We start from the raw sequence: 16,218 nt of genomic DNA on the forward strand, positions 1-16,218 counted from the left end.
CCAAAGCGCCTCGTGTTTTGCCGAGAGCGTTGCCAAGGGGGCTGGAAAGGGAAGCGATCGAGACGTCCCCGTGCTGCGGGGAAAGCCCCGGCCCGCGGCTGCGGAGATGCTCTCGCTCACCCCCAGCTGCTGCTCGTCCCTCCCTGCGCCGGACGGGGGCTTTGCAGACATCCCAAACGCTGCTCTGCTCCTGCTTTGTGCTCCTGCTGGGGCACACCCACCCCACCCCACCACACCCCCCACCACCTGCCCCCGCAGCTTCCCCGTGCCTCAGTTTACCTATTTGGAAAAGGGAAGGGGACACCCTAGGGTGCTGTGGGGGTCCAAGCAGAGGAGTCAGAGTGCTGGCAACATGGAGGATGCTTGTTTTTTGGGGGGTACACTTGCTGGTCTGACTATGGGTGCTGGGGAGGGAGAGGCAGGGTTATGGATTGGCCCACAGACCTTCTCCTGGAGCTGGGGCTCAATTTTTGCACCCTTTCAAGCACCTCTCCCCACTCTGGCACTGCGAGGGGGTAAGGGAGGGTGTGATGCTCTGACAAAAGGGGGTAAAGCCACAAACAGCCCCTTCCCCCGGCCATGGCAATGCCTCTGCAGCTCCTGGGTTTCACACACACCACACCACCCCCCATCTCCTCCCTGGGAAAATCACCCCCCCAGCAGGTCTCCACTGCCCCACAGCAGAGGAGGGATGTCCCCCTTCACATTGCCCCCCCAGGTGACCCTAGTGAGGAGAGAAGCTGGCATCACCCAGGGCTGGAGCCCCCAAACCAACCCTGCTCCCTGCTCTCCCCTCCACACTCTGATGGGGATTTCCAGCCTCTCCCCATCACCCCAAGCAGGATTTCCCCTCCACAGCCTCTCGCCCCAAAACCCAACACAGCAGCAAGTGGTTACCCACACCCTGCCCCCCACCCCCTCAACACCACCACCCCCAAACAGGCACTGGGAGCGGAACAGCCGGTCTCCAAGGAGCAGGGAGGGTGGCTGCACCCCCCCTGGCACACAGCACCCTGTGCCTGCCCTGACGTCAACCGGGCTGGCGACGGCACCGAGCCCTGCCTGGAGACCGGGGAGAGGCGATGGAAAATCCACCCGCGGGAGCACCAGGGGGGGAGTTAATTACCCCAGCATGGGCTGGGCCACGCGTCACCGTTCTGGGGAGCCACCGGAGGCGGGTTGGGAGTGCACCCCATGCCAGACCCTTCGTGCCACCAAGCGAAGCGCTTGCTCTGTGACTCCAAACACTCCCGGGCACGGCGGATGCTTTTCCCAGAGCGACCCCTCTCCAAGGGGCTCGTTATTCCAGCGGCACCCGGGGCACCCCCGCGCTGGGGAATACCTCATCACCACTGTGTTCTCCCTCTCAGGGCTCCTTCCAGGCCCTGCTAGGCTGGTGTGCTGCCTCCAGCTCTGCACACCAGTTATTTCAAGTGCTGCTAAATGGTCCCCAGGGCTCCCCCCTTGGAGTACAGGGGCCAAAATGGCTCGACCCAGCACCCCGGAGATGCCCAGGGATAAGCAGGTTGTGCTCACCCGCAGTGTTAGACACTGGAGAACCCACACACTCAGGCAATGAATAAATAACCCAGTGCTGGGGCAGTGTCTGCTCTGACAGTGGCCCACGCAAGTTTGGAAAGGGCTGCAGCTCTTCCCTGGGTGCTTTTTCCTGATCCTCACCCGATGCCAAAAGCATCCCAGGAGGGTTCCCCTGTCCTGGCAGGAGCATGGCAGCCTGGGGAGGGGCAGTGGCTGATCCTGGGGTCATCCTTGGAGCTGATCATTAGCTTGTAGGAGCTCTGACTCCCACCTTGAGGCAGGGACAGGGTCTGACCCCAGCATGAGGAGCAGCACGGGACAGATAGGAAAATCACCAGACACTTCCACCAGAAGAGGAACTTCTCCCTCTCACTTTACCCCAGCCAGCTCAGACCTCCAGCACACATGGGTTTTTGTGCAAGCACCCCTCTCCTTCACGTTTACATCCTGAGATGCAAAGCCCAGCTGCCACGCTCGGATGAGGGAATAAAACCCCACCACCCACACTCGGCTCCCACCCTCCCATGCGACAATGCTCAGCCCCAGATTTTCTTCCTCCCCCCATAGGTACCAAACCAGCCCTGACTCCCACCTTGGGTGGTGTTGGTCCCTATTTCAGTCCAAGCAGCTGCTCTGGTTTCCACTGGAGCCTGTCCCAAGGTGGAAGCAAGTCCTAAAAGTGTCCTGACCCCATGGACTGCCACCAAAGCCAGGCTGCAGCCAGCAGTACCCATCCCAAAGGAAGGATGCTGCATCACAGGATGCTGTAACCAGCTCTCCACAGCAGGGGAAGGATGGGGCCTCACATGCACCTTAAGGTGCTTGGGGGGAAAAGAAGAATAGTAAAACTATGGATCCTGCAAAGTCGGGGTTCAGCAGATGAGGTTTAACCAAAACCCATTTCACACCGATGCGAGGGCTGCACCAAGTCTGCCTGGGCTGCTGGGGGTGAGATGCCCTCCCAGCCTGCCCAGCCTCAGCCGTTAGTCCCCTTTGCCATGCCAGCGCCTGGCCCAGTTCCGCTGCCACCAGATGGGAAGGGAAGCGGCACCGAGCGGGGCCTCTGCGTCTGCGTCACGTCCTTGGGACGCGGCGGTGGCAGCAGCACTCAGGGCCAAGCTCAGCTCCTGCTTACGCTGGCGGCAACCCAGGACAACACCACCAGGAGCTGGTCCAGCCCTGTGGTGGGAATCCGGTCCCGGATTCACCAGTTGTCACTCTCCGCCTGGGAATCACCCCACTTCCTGCTGAAAGGCCCGGGCAAGCACTGGCAGGGATGCCTGTGGCTGAGACACATGGCCAGCGCTGTGATTTGTGGGTGTTTTAGGGACAGTGATGCTGAGGCTCCTCATGATGCAATACCTAGGGACTGGAAAGATGCTTCCCTGTGAGCACCCAAGGTTTACAGGGCATCCTTCACCTCCAAACCCCACATCCAGACCAGCCCAAGCTGCCCCAGAAACACCAGTGAAGGAGCATGCCACCAGGATGGTTTCACCATGCTCCTCAGCTCCCCTTGGTCCCATCAGCAACTCATCAGCCATGCTGACCCTAACGAGGCCATCGCTCCAGGCGGGATAAACTTCTGTAGTCCCACACCTCTGGGCATCAGCTGTTTGGGGTATTCTTCAAGCCCACTTGCCACCCACAAAGCCTTCTTCATGCCCCAAAACCACTGCTGCTTCATCCCCACCTCCCCATCCCTCTTCTGAGGTTGCTCCGGGGCTACATGTGGCCAAAGTGTTGTCCCAGGCTGAGCCCAGAGCCCCTCGCACCGAGAGGAGGGAGAGGAGAGGACGTGGCAGGGCTCGGAGCAAGGAGAGGCGATGGCAGGATCCGCTTGGGAATGCAGCGCAAGTCAGTGCCCAGGGTGCAGAGTGAGGAGCTGCACCCCAACCCCAGGGTCACCCCCAAACCGCGAGTGGTGCAGCACAGCAATGCCCAGCTCACCCCGCAGCGCTCAGGACCTTCAGGAGCAAAGAAGCAGCAGGATGGGGCACTGTGGGCACAGTCCGGAGCTGGAAGCTGCCCCACGGAGGGGCCACAGGAGCCCCATCAGGATCCCCAGCCAAGGACCCGCCGTGCCACCACCTTGGGGCTCTTGGTGAGAGCGGACAGGTTAGGAACACCACCTGAAAGGCCTGAGCAGGGCAGGGCTCCAAAATCCCCTCACCCAAAGCCCGGCTGCTGCATCAGCCACCTCCACGCCACGGCGGCCACGCTGTGGGTCACGGCATCGTCACGGCCGCACTTCTCCCCATTCTGTGAGGGCTGCGGGGTCCCGCTCACCCCTGGGCATCCCAACCCACCCAGAGCTTCCCCAACCACCCAGGCCTGCCAAACCCTCCCAAACCATCCCCAACCAGGTCCCGGCACAGCCTGTCAGGAACCTCATCCTACAGGGCTCCAGCAGACAGGGCCCTGCTCGGCAGCTTTTATTTCAACGTGTTTCTCCCCACCTGTGAAACATAAATAAACCCCCCCAGTGCCCCCCCTAGCACGGCCTTGCCACCTCTGCAGCGCTGAGGCCAGGGCTGGCAAAGCCCCCCCTTCCCACCGGGGCTCTGGAGGGTTTGGGCAGACATCGCATCGCCACGGTGGAGGAACTGGGGGCGAGGATGATGCTGGCCTGCCTCCCGGTGAAGGGCCACCGGAGCCCGGCCAAGGGGATGCGACCAGTTCTGGAGGCAGGAGCGTGGCATAGTGGGGTAGGAAGGATGCAGCCGGGTCGGTGGGATGCTGCCTGGTGGGAGGGATGCAGCCGGGTCGGTGGGATGCTGCCTGGTGGGAGGGATGCAGGTGGGCTGGAGGGGACGTTGCCCGTGGAAGGTAGGAGGGAAGCGCCAGGCCGGCGGGGGATGTAACCTGGCGGAGGGGATACGGCCGGGCACGGGGGAGTGGGATAAAGCCCCGTGGGGAGGTGGGAGCGCAGGAAGAGACGCGGCCGGGCCGGGGGATGCAGCCAGCCGGGGCGGTCCGAGCCCGGGGGAAGGGATGCGGCCGGGCTGGGAGGATGCTGCGGGGCCGGGGCCAGGCCGGGGATTGCGGGGGGGATACCGGGATGCCGGTACCGGGTACCGAGCTCCCCCCTGGGCGCTACCGGCAGGAGGATTTGGCGGTGCCGGACCCACCTGCAGAGCGCGCAGCCTCACTCGGGCTCACCGCAGCGCCGCGGGGGAGCCCGGCGCGGCCCGGGGGGGGGGCGAGGTGGGGGGTGAATTGGGGGGGGGGTGGGGGGGGGATGTTCGGCGGGCCCCTACCTCCAGGGTGCGGATCTCCTTCTGCGTGAGGTCGTTGGAGGCGGCGCACTTGGTGCGGAGCCCCTCCAGGTTGGAGATGCTGATGTCGATCATGTTCTGGACCAGCTCGCACTGCTGCAGCGCCTTCTGCAGACTCAGCTGCTGCTCCTCGCTCCTCGTCATGTTGTCCTCATCCATCGCTCGCCGCGCCCCCCCCCACCCCCCCGCCTCCCTCCCCTCCACCCTCCGCCGCCGCCGCCGCGGCCCCCCCCCTCCCTTACCCGCCCCCCCCCTCCCCTCCCCGCGCCGCTCAGCCCCGCTCCACCGCGGCCCGCAGCATCGCGGCCCCGCGGTGCCCACCGAGCCGTCAGCGCGGCGCCGCGGCCGCTTCTCCCCCCCCCCCCGGGCGCGGCGGGGCGGGGGCGGGGGCGGCGCGCTCCGGCACCGCGGGGCCGCGCTCGCTGCGCGCCGCTCCGCGCGGTAAAACATCCCCCCCCCCCCCGCACACACACACACACACGCACGCATCCCCCCCCCCGCACCGGCATCCCTCCGCCACCGCGTACCGGCACCTGCCGCGGGCACGGTGCGGCGGGGGGAGCCCCGGGAAGGGGGATGCGGGGGATGGGGAGGGGGGGGGTGCAGTGGGGAGGCAGGTGCAATGGGGGGGGGGGGGGCTGGTGGAACGGGGACCCTGCTGAAATATGGGGGCTGGTGCAATAGGGGGCCTGGTGCAATGGGGGGCAGGTGCAGTGGGGGGGGCTGATGCAATGGGGGACCCTGGGACAATGGGGGGGCCTGGTGCAATGGGGATCTGCAGAGCAATGGAGGGGGTCCTGCTGCAGTGGGGGGCACTGGTACAACAGGGGTCCTGAGGCAATGGTGGGGGGCTGGTGCAATGAGGATATCCAGGACAATAGTGGGGGGCTGGAGCAATGGGGGCCCCAGCCACAATAGGGGTCCCTGTCACAGTGGGGCCCTGCTGCATTGGGGGATCTCTGGTGTAAGGGGGGGACACCCTGTTGCAGCAGATGATCCTATTGCATAGGGGCCTTTCTGCACTGGGGGGCTGCTGCAGTGGGGGTCCCCAATGCAACAGGGGTGCAGTTTGCAATAGGAGGCCCTATTGCCATGGGGGGGACCCTGCTTGCCATGGGGGACCTGGGGGGGCCTCCCACCATGGGGGGGCCCTGCTGCAGAGCAGCCAGCCCAGGCTCTGTGTGTGTAGCTGCAGGGCAGGAGCAGCAAGTGCAGCTGGGGGAGTCCAGGGGCTGTGCACCCCCAAAGGCCTAAGTGTACAGGGGGGGCACTGCACTGCAGCCCCCGCTGTGGAAGGCAGAGGGAAAGGACTCACCTCGCCCAGGGGGCAGCAGGAGCAGCCAAACCCTGCCTTGCCCCCCTGCCTTGCCCAGCAGCCCCCGAGGATCACACAGAAGAGGACTGGGGGGCTGGGGGGCAGCCAGGATGGAGAAACTCCAGCGGGATCTGAGCAAAGCCAGGAGGGACCCTCCAGTCCCTGCCCTGACAACAGGATTTAGCCCAAAAAGGAGCAAAAAATACATAAAAATCAAGATGCTGAGCTGCAGCCTGCACCCCTCTCCTCTCCCCCCACACCCCCTCCCAGTGCTGCTCCAGCTGGTGCCAAAGGGGGTTAAAAATCCCATGGATACAGCTTGGGAAACAGCAGCAGGGTGCAGGGAGAAGGAGGGCGGCCAGACACCCCTCCACTCCACCTCCTGCCCAGAAGTCACAGTGATGGCCTCATGCTCCCTCCCAGATCGCTGTGTGGAAGCCAAGCAAGCCCCACCCTCCCAAGCATTAACCCTACACCCAGGGGATGAACCCCATCCCTCTCAGGCACGGTCCAATATTGTGGGGTCCAGACCAGCCCTGGGGAGCAGCAGCGGAAAGGGGGTGCAGACAGTACACACTGACCCCCCCATGCTGGAGCCCTTCCCTCGCAGAGGGGCCTTTCTCCCTGCTGCTGGCAAGCTCAGGACACTTTACAGGACCCTGGATAGAAACAATTTTATGTACATATTACACGTGCCTGAGAGTAACACACAACCACTGAATCCCAGACTGGTCTGGGTTGGGAGGGACCCCAATGATCACAGAGCTCCAACCCCCCTGCCACAGGCAGGGACACCAACCTCCAGGCCTGGAGCTACACAAGGTTGCCCAGGGCCCCAGTCAACCTGGTCCTGAACACCCCAGGGATGGGGCACCCACCCCCTCTCTGGGCAGCCTGTTCCAGCCCCTCACCACTCTCTCCGGAAAGAACTTCCCCCTAATACCTAATTTAAACCTTCCCTCCTTCAGGTTCAATCCATCCCCCTTGTCATGCCAGTGTCTACCCTTTTAAAGAGTTGATTCCCCTTGAAGGAAGTAAGGGTGCTCTGCCAGGGTGCAGCACCCAGCCGGGGAGGCAGAGAGCATCCCCTTGGCACAGCCAGGAGATTCCACCTTCCTGAAACCAGCCCTTGGCTGGCTGGAAAGTCCCCACAACGTCACACAAGGATTTCTCACCAGATTCCCCATCAAACCACCCTGGGAAGCCTTCAGGTGCCGTTGAGCATCAGCCACGAGGGCTGAATCTTCACCCCTTAAATTCCGGGCTGCCTCTGTTCACCTTAGAGGCTGCGATGCTGCCCTGAGGCCAAGGGGGCCCTCTGATATCAGCATCTTTGCTCCTTCGGTACCAACACGCCTGTGGGATAGATGGGTCCATCCCTTGGACTTCACCTCCTGGAGAGGTCCCGTTGCTCTGCTCTGCTCTGCCACTCAAAGGGATGTGCCGGAGCCCTCGGGGCTGCTAACGAGCCCATGGGTAGCGCTGTGGATTTACAGGCTGTCTATAAAGGCTGGTGTGACCCAGGAGGTGTCGCGGGTAAACAAGGCGAGAGGCAGCCCAGACACTGGTTAATAATTCAGCTGGTCTGAATGGTGCAGGAGTATTGCTGGGGGGGGAAGGGGGAGGGGGGGATGCACCCATCAATTTTAATGACACTAAAAACAATGGGTTAAATAGAGAGAGAGAGAGAATGGATGGGTGGGTGGATGGATGGATGGATGGATGGATGGATGGATGGATGGATGGATAATCGATAGATGGATAGATGGATGGATAGATAGATGAGTGAGATAATAGATGCATGCATGGATGGATGGATAGATAGACGGATAGACAGACAGGTGGATGGATAGATAGATAGATAGATAGATAGATAGATAGATAGATAGATAAGAGAGATGCTATATGGATAAATAGTAGATGGATGGATGGATAGATAATAGATGGACAGATAGATAACAGATGGATAAATGGATGGATGGATGGATGGATGGATGGATGGATGGATGGATGGATAGACAGGCTGTTAGATGGAAAGATGGATAGAGAGGTGGATAGATAGATAGATAGATAGATAGATAGATAGATAGATAATAGATGGATAAATAACAGATGGATGGACAAATGGACAAACATATAGATGGATAGACAGTTAAATGGATGGATGGATGGATGGATGGATGGATGGATGGATGGATGGATGGATGGATGGACAGGTGGACGAATGGATGAATGAAAGGATGGACAAACAGATTGATAGATGGATAGACGGATAGATAGATAGATAGATAGATAGATAGATAGATAGATAGATAGATAGATAGATAGATAGATAGATAGATAGATAGATAGATAGATAGATACATGATAGACAGGTGGGCAGATGGATGGATGGATGGACGGACAGACAGACTGGTAGACAGATGGGTGACAGATCCCCTCTGAGAGGTTTCTGTGAGAAACCCCGCCGTGGGCAGGCGCGCGGGGCTTTTCCTGCCCCTCCCCGGGCTGCAGAATGATGGGCACGTCGGGGAGGGCACCTGGAAAAGGCATTTTGGGCGCGGGGGGCGGCGGGAGAGCAGCTCCCGACGCGCTGCCCGGGGGACGGGCCCTGGCCCGGGGCGGGGCGGAGCGGCTGTACGGGCCGCCCCCCCCTCCGCCCCCTCCGCTCGCCCCGCCCCCCGGCGCTCTCGCGAGGCGGCGCGGTGATGGCGCGAGCGGGTGGCGCGAACCTCCCGTGGTACGGCGGGGACGGAGGGACCGGGGGAGGGGGGGGAATAGCGGCGGGGACGACCCCAGACTGACACCCCCCCCCCCATCATTGCAGGGTGGAGAAGTACCGGCCGCAGGCGCTGTCGGAGCTGGTGTCTCACCGGGACATCCTCAGCACCGGTAAGTAACGCAGCCCCCCCCCCGCACCGCCAGCGGGGGGGGGCACCGGGCATCAACCCCCCCCTCCCGAATCCCCCCTCCCAAACCGCGCTGTCCCCCCGCAGTGCAGAGGTTTATCAGCGAGGATCGGCTGCCCCACCTCCTGCTCTATGGGCCCCCCGGTACCGGTAAGACATCCACCATCCTCGCCTGCGCCAGGCAGCTCTACCGGGAGCGGGAATTCGGCTCCATGGTGCTGGAGGTAAGGGGGTGGGATGGGGGGGGGGGGTGATGGGGGATGCCCCCCCCCCGGCGCATCCTTAGGCAGGGATGCGGATCCACCTTGTCTCCCTCCAGCTCAACGCCTCTGATGACCGCGGTATCGACATCGTCCGAGGGCCCATCCTGAGCTTTGCCAGCACCAGGACCATCTTTAAGTAAGCCAAAGGTCCCAGTCCCTTCGTCACAGACACCCCCACACCCCCCACCAGACACAGCCTGCCCCTGGCTTTGATTTGAGAGGTGGGTTTTGAGGGGGGACTCCCTGGGTGGGCAGCGTGCCAGCGCAGATGAGAAGGAACCAGGGGTGCCCAGGGAGCAGAGAGAATGAGGGGGGTAAGGATGAGTGATAGGGATGGATAAGGATGTGGGGCTGGAGGTAAAGAAGGGACCATTTTGGGGGGTCAGGCTGGGAAGAAGCGTCCCCCGCTCCCCTTCTCCAGCACCATGCCCACAGCCTGAAGCCCCCCTGCTTTTTTCTCCCTCTTCAGGAAAGGCTTCAAGCTTGTCATCCTCGATGAAGCCGATGCCATGACCCAGGATGCTCAGAACGCCCTGAGGCGAGGTGAGGGGTGCCGGGCACCCCCTGTGCTGTACCATACACATCCCTTGAGCCATCCCCAGCCCAGTGCGGGGTGGCAGCTGAAGACCTACCTGCCTCTCCCCCCTCCTCTTTGCAGTGATCGAGAAGTTCACGGAAAACACCCGCTTTTGCCTCATCTGCAACTACCTGTCCAAGATCATCCCCGCCCTGCAGTCCCGCTGCACACGCTTCCGATTCGGGCCCCTCACCCCAGAGCTGATGGTACCCCGGCTGCAGCACGTCATACAGGAGGAGGGGTGAGCTGGGGGCAGCATGGGACTCTGTAGCATCCTTTGCTCCCCCTTTTTCCGGAGCCTCGGGATGGGGTTTGCACTGTTCTGTTCCCCTCCAGCAGCTCTGGGTCCCTCTCCAGCCCCAGGTCTTGTCTTTCAGGGTGGATGTGACGGAGGATGGGATGAAGGCTCTGGTGACCCTCTCGAGCGGTGACATGCGCAGAGCTCTCAATATTTTGCAGGTTCAGACCGTGGCTGCGGCTTCTCCCTCCTTGTATGAGCTGGGCTGTGGAGGAAGGGCTGAGCTCTTCATCCTTCCTCCACCCTTCTCTTCCTCAGAGCACCACTATGGCCTTTGGGAAGGTGACGGAGGAGAACGTCTACACCTGCACAGGACACCCCCTCAAGTCTGACATCGCCAACATCCTGGACTGGATGCTGAACCAGGACTTTTCCACCGCCTACCGCAGTATCCTTTCGCTCCAACAGCCCTTGGGTTTCATTCCCACTGCTATAAATACACCCCTCCCCCCCCAGCTTTGCCAGGGCTTCCTGCCCAGAGACCTCCTGCTTGCTGGGGAGGGTCCTCAGGGGTGCGGCTGGGATGAGGAGTGGGATCTTGCAGGGAAAGGCCTGGAACAAAGCCCTTGACTTGCTCTCATCTCAGAAATCATGGAGCTGAAGACGCTGAAGGGCTTGGCCTTGCAGGACATCCTCACCGAGATCCACCTCTTTGTGCACAGAGGTGAGGGGGGGGCTCACAGGGCCGGCTCCTGCCTGACCCAGGGAGGGACAACCCCCCCCAGCCCACACTGATGTACTCCATCTCCTTCTCCCCACAGTTGATTTCCCACCCTCGGTCCGCATCCAGCTGCTGATCAAAATGGCAGACATCGAGTAAGTGTCCAGTCCCCACCCCTTGCCCCAAAACACCCCAGCTGGGGGGGCGGGTGCCAGAATGCCCATCCCACAGGGGTCCCCATGCTGTGCTGAGTCCTGGCAGTCTGCAGCCCACAGCCCCCATGCACCCATCGCTGCCACAGGAACCTGCCACCTGTAAACACCCAAACCTGCCCTTACCCCCTGCTCCAGGTACCGGCTGGCTGCTGGGACCAACGAAAAGGTCCAGCTGAGCTCCCTCATCGCAGCTTTCCAAGTCACCAGGGACCTGATTGTGGCCGAAGCCTGAAGCCCTGCTAGGTGGATCCACGCTTCCAGGTCTGAAAGAAGCTGGAAGGAGTCAGCAGCCTGGAGCGGCTCCATCCAGTTCTTCCCTCCCTGGCTGCAAGCCTCGAGCCTGCAGCCGTGGTGCAAGCGTCTGGCACGTGTTTCACAGCCTCACTGGGAAATACAGCTCTCTAAACCCCACTTGTCTTGTCCTTTCCCTCCTGTACAGCAAGGACTGATGGGCGGTGGTTGAACCTCAGCCCCCCCCACCCCCTCACCCCCATGCCACCCCTGTCCCATTGCCCCCAGACAGGCTGAAGTCTGGCTGTGGTCACAGCCTGCAAAACCCCCACTTCGCAGGGCACAGCTGCCCTGCACGCACACGCCAAAGGGGACAACTGTGGTGTGGGTCACTCCCCCCATCACGGGGCAGAGCTGCACAGGGACAGCACAGGTTCCTGTAGGGACACCCCCCGGTATGAGAGGGAACCACCAGCTTTCTGGGTTCAGCTGTGCACATCAGGCCAGTTCTGGGTACCGAGCTGCCACAGCACCAAGCTCCAGCAAGGAAAGAAAGCAATGGGGAACCGGGAGGAGCGGGGGGCTGTGCAGAGCTCTGTGTCCCACAGTCACATGGGACTGATCCCCCCCAACACAGTCTGCTGCACATCAGAGCCCAGTGAGCACTCGCTGCCACTTGGAGAGCCACAACCGAGCCCACCCTGCCTGGTATCCCCTGTCACCAGGATGAGCCACGAGGAAAGATGTGAGGAACCATTTTATTCTGTCATCGCCGTGTAGCCCACAGGGAGCTGCCTGTCCAGCTCACATGGAGCCCGTGCTCCCCCAGGAACCAAGCTCTGGTACGAGCTGGTCCCAGTGAGGGTGGGTTTTGTCAGGGCTGGTTGTAGCCCCATGTTTGCAGGAACGACAAAAGCTCCTCCCGGGCTGCAGCTTCTACCCTTCAACCCACAACATTGCACTGAGAAGCCAAAGCACCTGACCCAAAACTTGCAGGTAGCAGGGGGACAGGGAGGCCCCATGTCCCCCGTGGGGTCACTGCAGCTGTACCCCCTGCCCCCTGCATGCAGTTTTGCTGGGTTCTAGTATTATTATACCGAAAAATCCCTCCACGTTCACAAGACACAGCCCAAAACCAAGGGGAGCAGCAACACTCCTGCCCCACAGCTCACAATGCAGCGAGACGTCGTCGTGCCGTGCCTCCTCCAGCCCAGGCCGAGCCCCCAGCGCCTGGCAGAGGGCTCTCACCTCCACGCCTCTGCTCTCCACGCTGCTTTAAAAGGTCCGGTAAGTAAGGAATTCCTTCAGCTTCCTGGGAATGGGGAGCGCAAGGACCTGGTACGTCGTCAGGAAGGTGCGCAGGGCTTTGCGACACAAGTGCTTCAGCGAGGAGAGGACCCTTGGAGCGGTCCAGAATTGAACGTGGCCATCTCTGGTCCTGCAATGGGACCCAAACAAAGCTGTGAGCAACACAAAGAGAACTCCTGGTACCCTCAGATATCCCAAAGTTCTGGCAACCGCACGTTCCCCAGCCCAGGAAACCACCCTGCACCCCCTTGGGAAGCCCCGGATTTGCTGAGCAGCCCCAGAGCTGCAGGAGGAAGGAGCAGCCACGTTGTTCATCCTCCCCCATACACACCCTGTGGCGATGAAGCCACCATGCGGGAAGTACATGCAGCACAGGCCGTTGGTCATGGGAGCAAACGCAACTGGAGACCGCAGCTCCAACGCCCAGATCCTCAGGAGCCTACAGAGACAAGGACACAATGCCAGGTCCACACCCAAGTAAAACAAAGCTTCTGGGCTCACCTGAACGCGTGCAGACTCTGCAGTAGGGTTTTCCTCCCGTGGGCTCAGAGCATCCCAGAGGTGTCACAACACGGCACTGAGGCGGCACAGCTCGCAGGAGGGCGTGAGTGCCGGCTCATCACTCAGAGAGGCAATGGGCTCACTACCCCTTGCTGCAGCCAAGCCACCGTGTCCCCAGGAGCCTGCCCTTTCTACACTGGGCACCAGGGGGGACCTGGTACATGAGGTCTGGTCCCCACCGGCACATTCTGAGCTCCCAGTGTGGTTTGGGGGTGCCCTCCAAGGACCCTCTTCCCACTGCAGCTCCCCACGGGGGTTTGCTCACCTGTCGTCCGCCACTGTGGCCAGGTAGAGGCCCTCAGGGGAGAAGCAGACAGAGCGCAGGGAGCTGGTGTGGACTTCGCTGCTGTAGTCCACCGCTGAGTGCAAGGGGACGTGGCTGTGGGTGGGGAGAAGGAGCCCGTTGTCAGCTCCAGGGTGCCATAAGCCCCATCCTCAAGGCTCTGGGGCTGGCAAGGGGCCCAACCTGGCACGCCAGAGCCCCCTTCAGCCACAGGATATGGAGGAGAGGTACTGGCTGTACCCAGCTAGAAGGGAAGGCCACACTCAGCCCCAACAAACTCCCCTTGGACATCGCTTTGCCCCCCTTCCACAGTCCCTCAATGACCACACCGGTCCCATACCGCAACGTCCTCAGCTGCTCCCCGGTGTAGGGGTCCCACATGATGACACAGGCGTCATAGGAGGCGGTGACAAGGAGTGCTGTGTCTGGAGAGAAGTCACACGACACCACGCTGCTCTGGTGTCCCTCCAGCCTTCGGATGAGGGTGTAGGACCGCATGCTCCACAGCAGCGCCTGGGGGCACAGGCAGGGGCTGAGGCTCTGAGCATCCCTGGGGTGGGACTGGAGGAGAGGCATCTCCACCTTGGGGTTTAAGGGCTCTGCTCCCCGCTCCTCCAGGCACAGCCAGAAGGGCAGAGGAGCAAGAGTGGCTCTGGCCTGGCCCCTTCTCAGAGCAGAGCTTCTTGCATGGTGTGGATGCAGAGGACTGAGGGGATCACTGGATTCAGGGGGGCAGGGGATGGCTCCCATCCCACAGCACTCACCGACTTCTCGCCAGCAGCGGAGCAGAGCATGCTGCAGTCTGGGGAGATGGAGCAGCAGTAGACCCACTGCACGTGGCCCAACAGCACCTGGACCTGCCGCCCTGGGGAGGGAACACACACAAATCACAAGAGGGGAGCATGAGAGGCAGCACCAGGCCCAGCCCCTGTTCTTCCCCCCCCTTTACTCAGAGGGAATCCACCTGGGGCTGGGGGGTTCCCCATGGCAGATCCCAAGCTCTGTGCACTTGCAACCCCCTCCCACACGTCCCAGGACCCAGCTGGAAGATGATGGCTCTGCTCTGTGTCACAGGGCTTTCCCCTTCTTCCCTGAATGCTGTCCCACCGGATCCCACCATCTCCCCTACCAGGATGGGTTTCTCCCTCCACTTTCCCATATCAGAGCCCAACCTCAGCCCAGGGTGACTGAGCACCAGGGACATCCCCTCATGCTCCTACCATCTCTGCTCAGGTCCCAGACGCGCAAGGTCTTGTCCCGTGAGGCTGATACCAGGATGAGGCTTCCATTGGGAGCAAAGCTCAGGTCCCGGACGACGTCCTGGTGCCCCAAAAGGCTGAAGAGGAGGTGTCCTGCAGAGAGGGGATGTGCTTGGTGCCATCCCGCCATGGGGAGCGAGGCAGTGACCCTCACACACAGGCACGTCCCTGCTTGGCACAGGGCAAGGGGCTCCCGCTCACCCCGGGGAAGTATTCGGGGAAGGATGAAGATGGGAATCTCCGTCCAAAGGTGGAGCAAGGAGAGAGGAACCACCCCGAAGCCATGGCTGCCCCCGCACGGGGCTCACCTGTCTGCACCTCCCAGACCTTGATCTGCCCGTCGTTTAGGCCGGTGGCCAGGATCAGGCAGGGAAGACCCACGGCACAGGCAGGGTCCGTCTCGCCCTCCGCCGCCGCCGGCCAGGCGCTGAAGGCCAGGCCCCACACAATCTGGCCGCACTCCAGCGTCTTCTCCTTGGTCACCCCTCGGCTCCTCGCCTCTGCCTTGCCGCGGCTCTTGCGCTCCGAGGATGTGCAGCTGCCAGGAGAAAGGAGGAAGGGGGGTGCACATTCAGCCCCGAGCCCCCCCCACAGCCCACCTCCCCAGAGCCCCCTCCCCGCCCAGTCACATCCCCCCCCCCCCCAGCTCACAGCTCGGCCTCTTCCAGGGGCCAGGGGATCAGCTTGACCACGCAGTGCCCCTGCGACCAGGCGAACCAGGCGCCGTCCGGGGAGAAGGCCACGCTCCATGTCTCGCAGCTGGACTTCCAGTCGTAGCGCTGGGGGCGACCCGGCTTCAGCTCCGCCAGCAGCACCGGCTCCTCTGCGCGGCGGGACGGACACGTTACCCCGGCCCGCGCCCCGCTCCTCCCGCCCGCCCCGCAGGGATGAGGATCCCGGAGGCGGCGGGACATGAAGCTGAGGGGGGTACCCGCTTCCCCCGGCCCTCAGCCGCTCCCCTCCCCGCCCCGCCTCACCTCCGCTCGGCTTCATGGCGGCGCCGCCACGGACCGCCCGGCCCGGCCCCGCCGCCTCCGCCCGGCCGCGGCAAAGCCCTGCCGGGCCGGGCGCGGCCTACGTCGGCCCAGGCCCAGGCCCCGGCCGGCGGTAGCGGCGGCGGTGGCGGCGCGGTGAAAGGAACCCCGCTGCCGCCTCCGCCTCCTCCGCCTCCCGCCTCCGCCGGCGGCACCGCCCCGCTGCCGGGGCCTGGGCAACGGGCCGCCGGGGGTACCGGGGTGCCCGGGGAGGACCCCCCCCGCCGCCGCCGCCGTGCGGTGCCCTGGGCGGGAGCGGCTCCCCGGGGTCGGGACGGGGAGCGGGGACAAGCCCGCTGGCAGGAGGAGCGGCTGCAACAGCCTCAAGGGCTCCCCACGTCCCGGGGCGCCGGGAGTCGCCGGGGGCGGCAGCGGGAGGGACGCGGGCACAAGGACGCGGCACCCGCGGAACGGGTCGGACGGCAAACAAAGCGCCGGGGCCTCCGCCGCGGGAACGCCTCGGTCGCCCGGGGCCCCGGGAGCTGGG

The 16,218-nt window shown here is 62.8% G+C and overlaps 3 protein-coding genes across 3 annotated transcripts in view; 1 reads left to right on the forward strand and 2 right to left on the reverse strand.

Annotated features, from left to right (window-relative positions):
• The window catches only part of KSR2 (kinase suppressor of ras 2), a gene marked incomplete at both ends in the record, with an annotated part of 78,928 nt that extends 73,952 nt beyond the window's left edge, over window positions 1-4,976 (reverse strand). Inside the window, one exon of the mRNA XM_084271905.1 lies at window positions 4,800-4,976. Within this exon, the coding sequence (XP_084128031.1) occupies window positions 4,800-4,976 (177 nt within the window). The remainder of the gene's footprint in view (window positions 1-4,799) is intronic.
• Window positions 4,977-8,840: 3,864 nt separating this feature from the next.
• RFC5 (replication factor C subunit 5) lies at window positions 8,841-11,459 on the forward strand (the record flags this gene model as incomplete). Its single annotated transcript, XM_084271980.1, has 11 exons — window positions 8,841-8,872; window positions 8,960-9,024; window positions 9,129-9,265; window positions 9,361-9,440; window positions 9,774-9,847; window positions 9,963-10,122; window positions 10,259-10,340; window positions 10,438-10,567; window positions 10,766-10,843; window positions 10,941-10,995; window positions 11,191-11,459. The coding sequence occupies 11 exons, from the start codon at window positions 8,841-8,843 to the stop codon at window positions 11,285-11,287; spliced, it is 990 nt and encodes a 329-aa protein (XP_084128106.1). The 3' UTR covers window positions 11,288-11,459.
• A 578-nt stretch (window positions 11,460-12,037) lies between these two features.
• Window positions 12,038-15,715, reverse strand: WSB2 (WD repeat and SOCS box containing 2). The gene is made up of 9 exons (XM_084272226.1): window positions 15,675-15,715; window positions 15,349-15,520; window positions 15,006-15,235; window positions 14,659-14,790; window positions 14,203-14,303; window positions 13,779-13,951; window positions 13,421-13,534; window positions 12,926-13,033; window positions 12,038-12,724 (listed from the first exon to the last, which is right to left on the reverse strand). The coding sequence occupies exons 1-9, from the start codon at window positions 15,688-15,690 to the stop codon at window positions 12,562-12,564; spliced, it is 1,209 nt and encodes a 402-aa protein (XP_084128352.1). The 5' UTR covers window positions 15,691-15,715; the 3' UTR covers window positions 12,038-12,561.
• Between the last annotated feature and the right edge of the window lie 503 nt (window positions 15,716-16,218).

The sequence above is a fragment of the Gallinula chloropus genome (genome assembly GCF_964237585.1).
Source record: "Gallinula chloropus genome assembly, chromosome: 17".
Taxonomy (NCBI): domain Eukaryota; kingdom Metazoa; phylum Chordata; class Aves; order Gruiformes; family Rallidae; genus Gallinula; species Gallinula chloropus.

Bases quoted from the DNA above. Each gene is read 5' to 3' on its own strand.
- WSB2 (XM_084272226.1), bottom strand. The intron at 13,535-13,778 runs GTATGGGACCGG...CCCCACCCACAG, and splicing joins GAGCAGCTGAGGACGTTGCG to CCACGTCCCCTTGCACTCAG. The intron at 12,725-12,925 runs GTGTGTATGGGG...GTCCCATTGCAG, and splicing joins GGTGGCTTCATCGCCACAGG to GACCAGAGATGGCCACGTTC.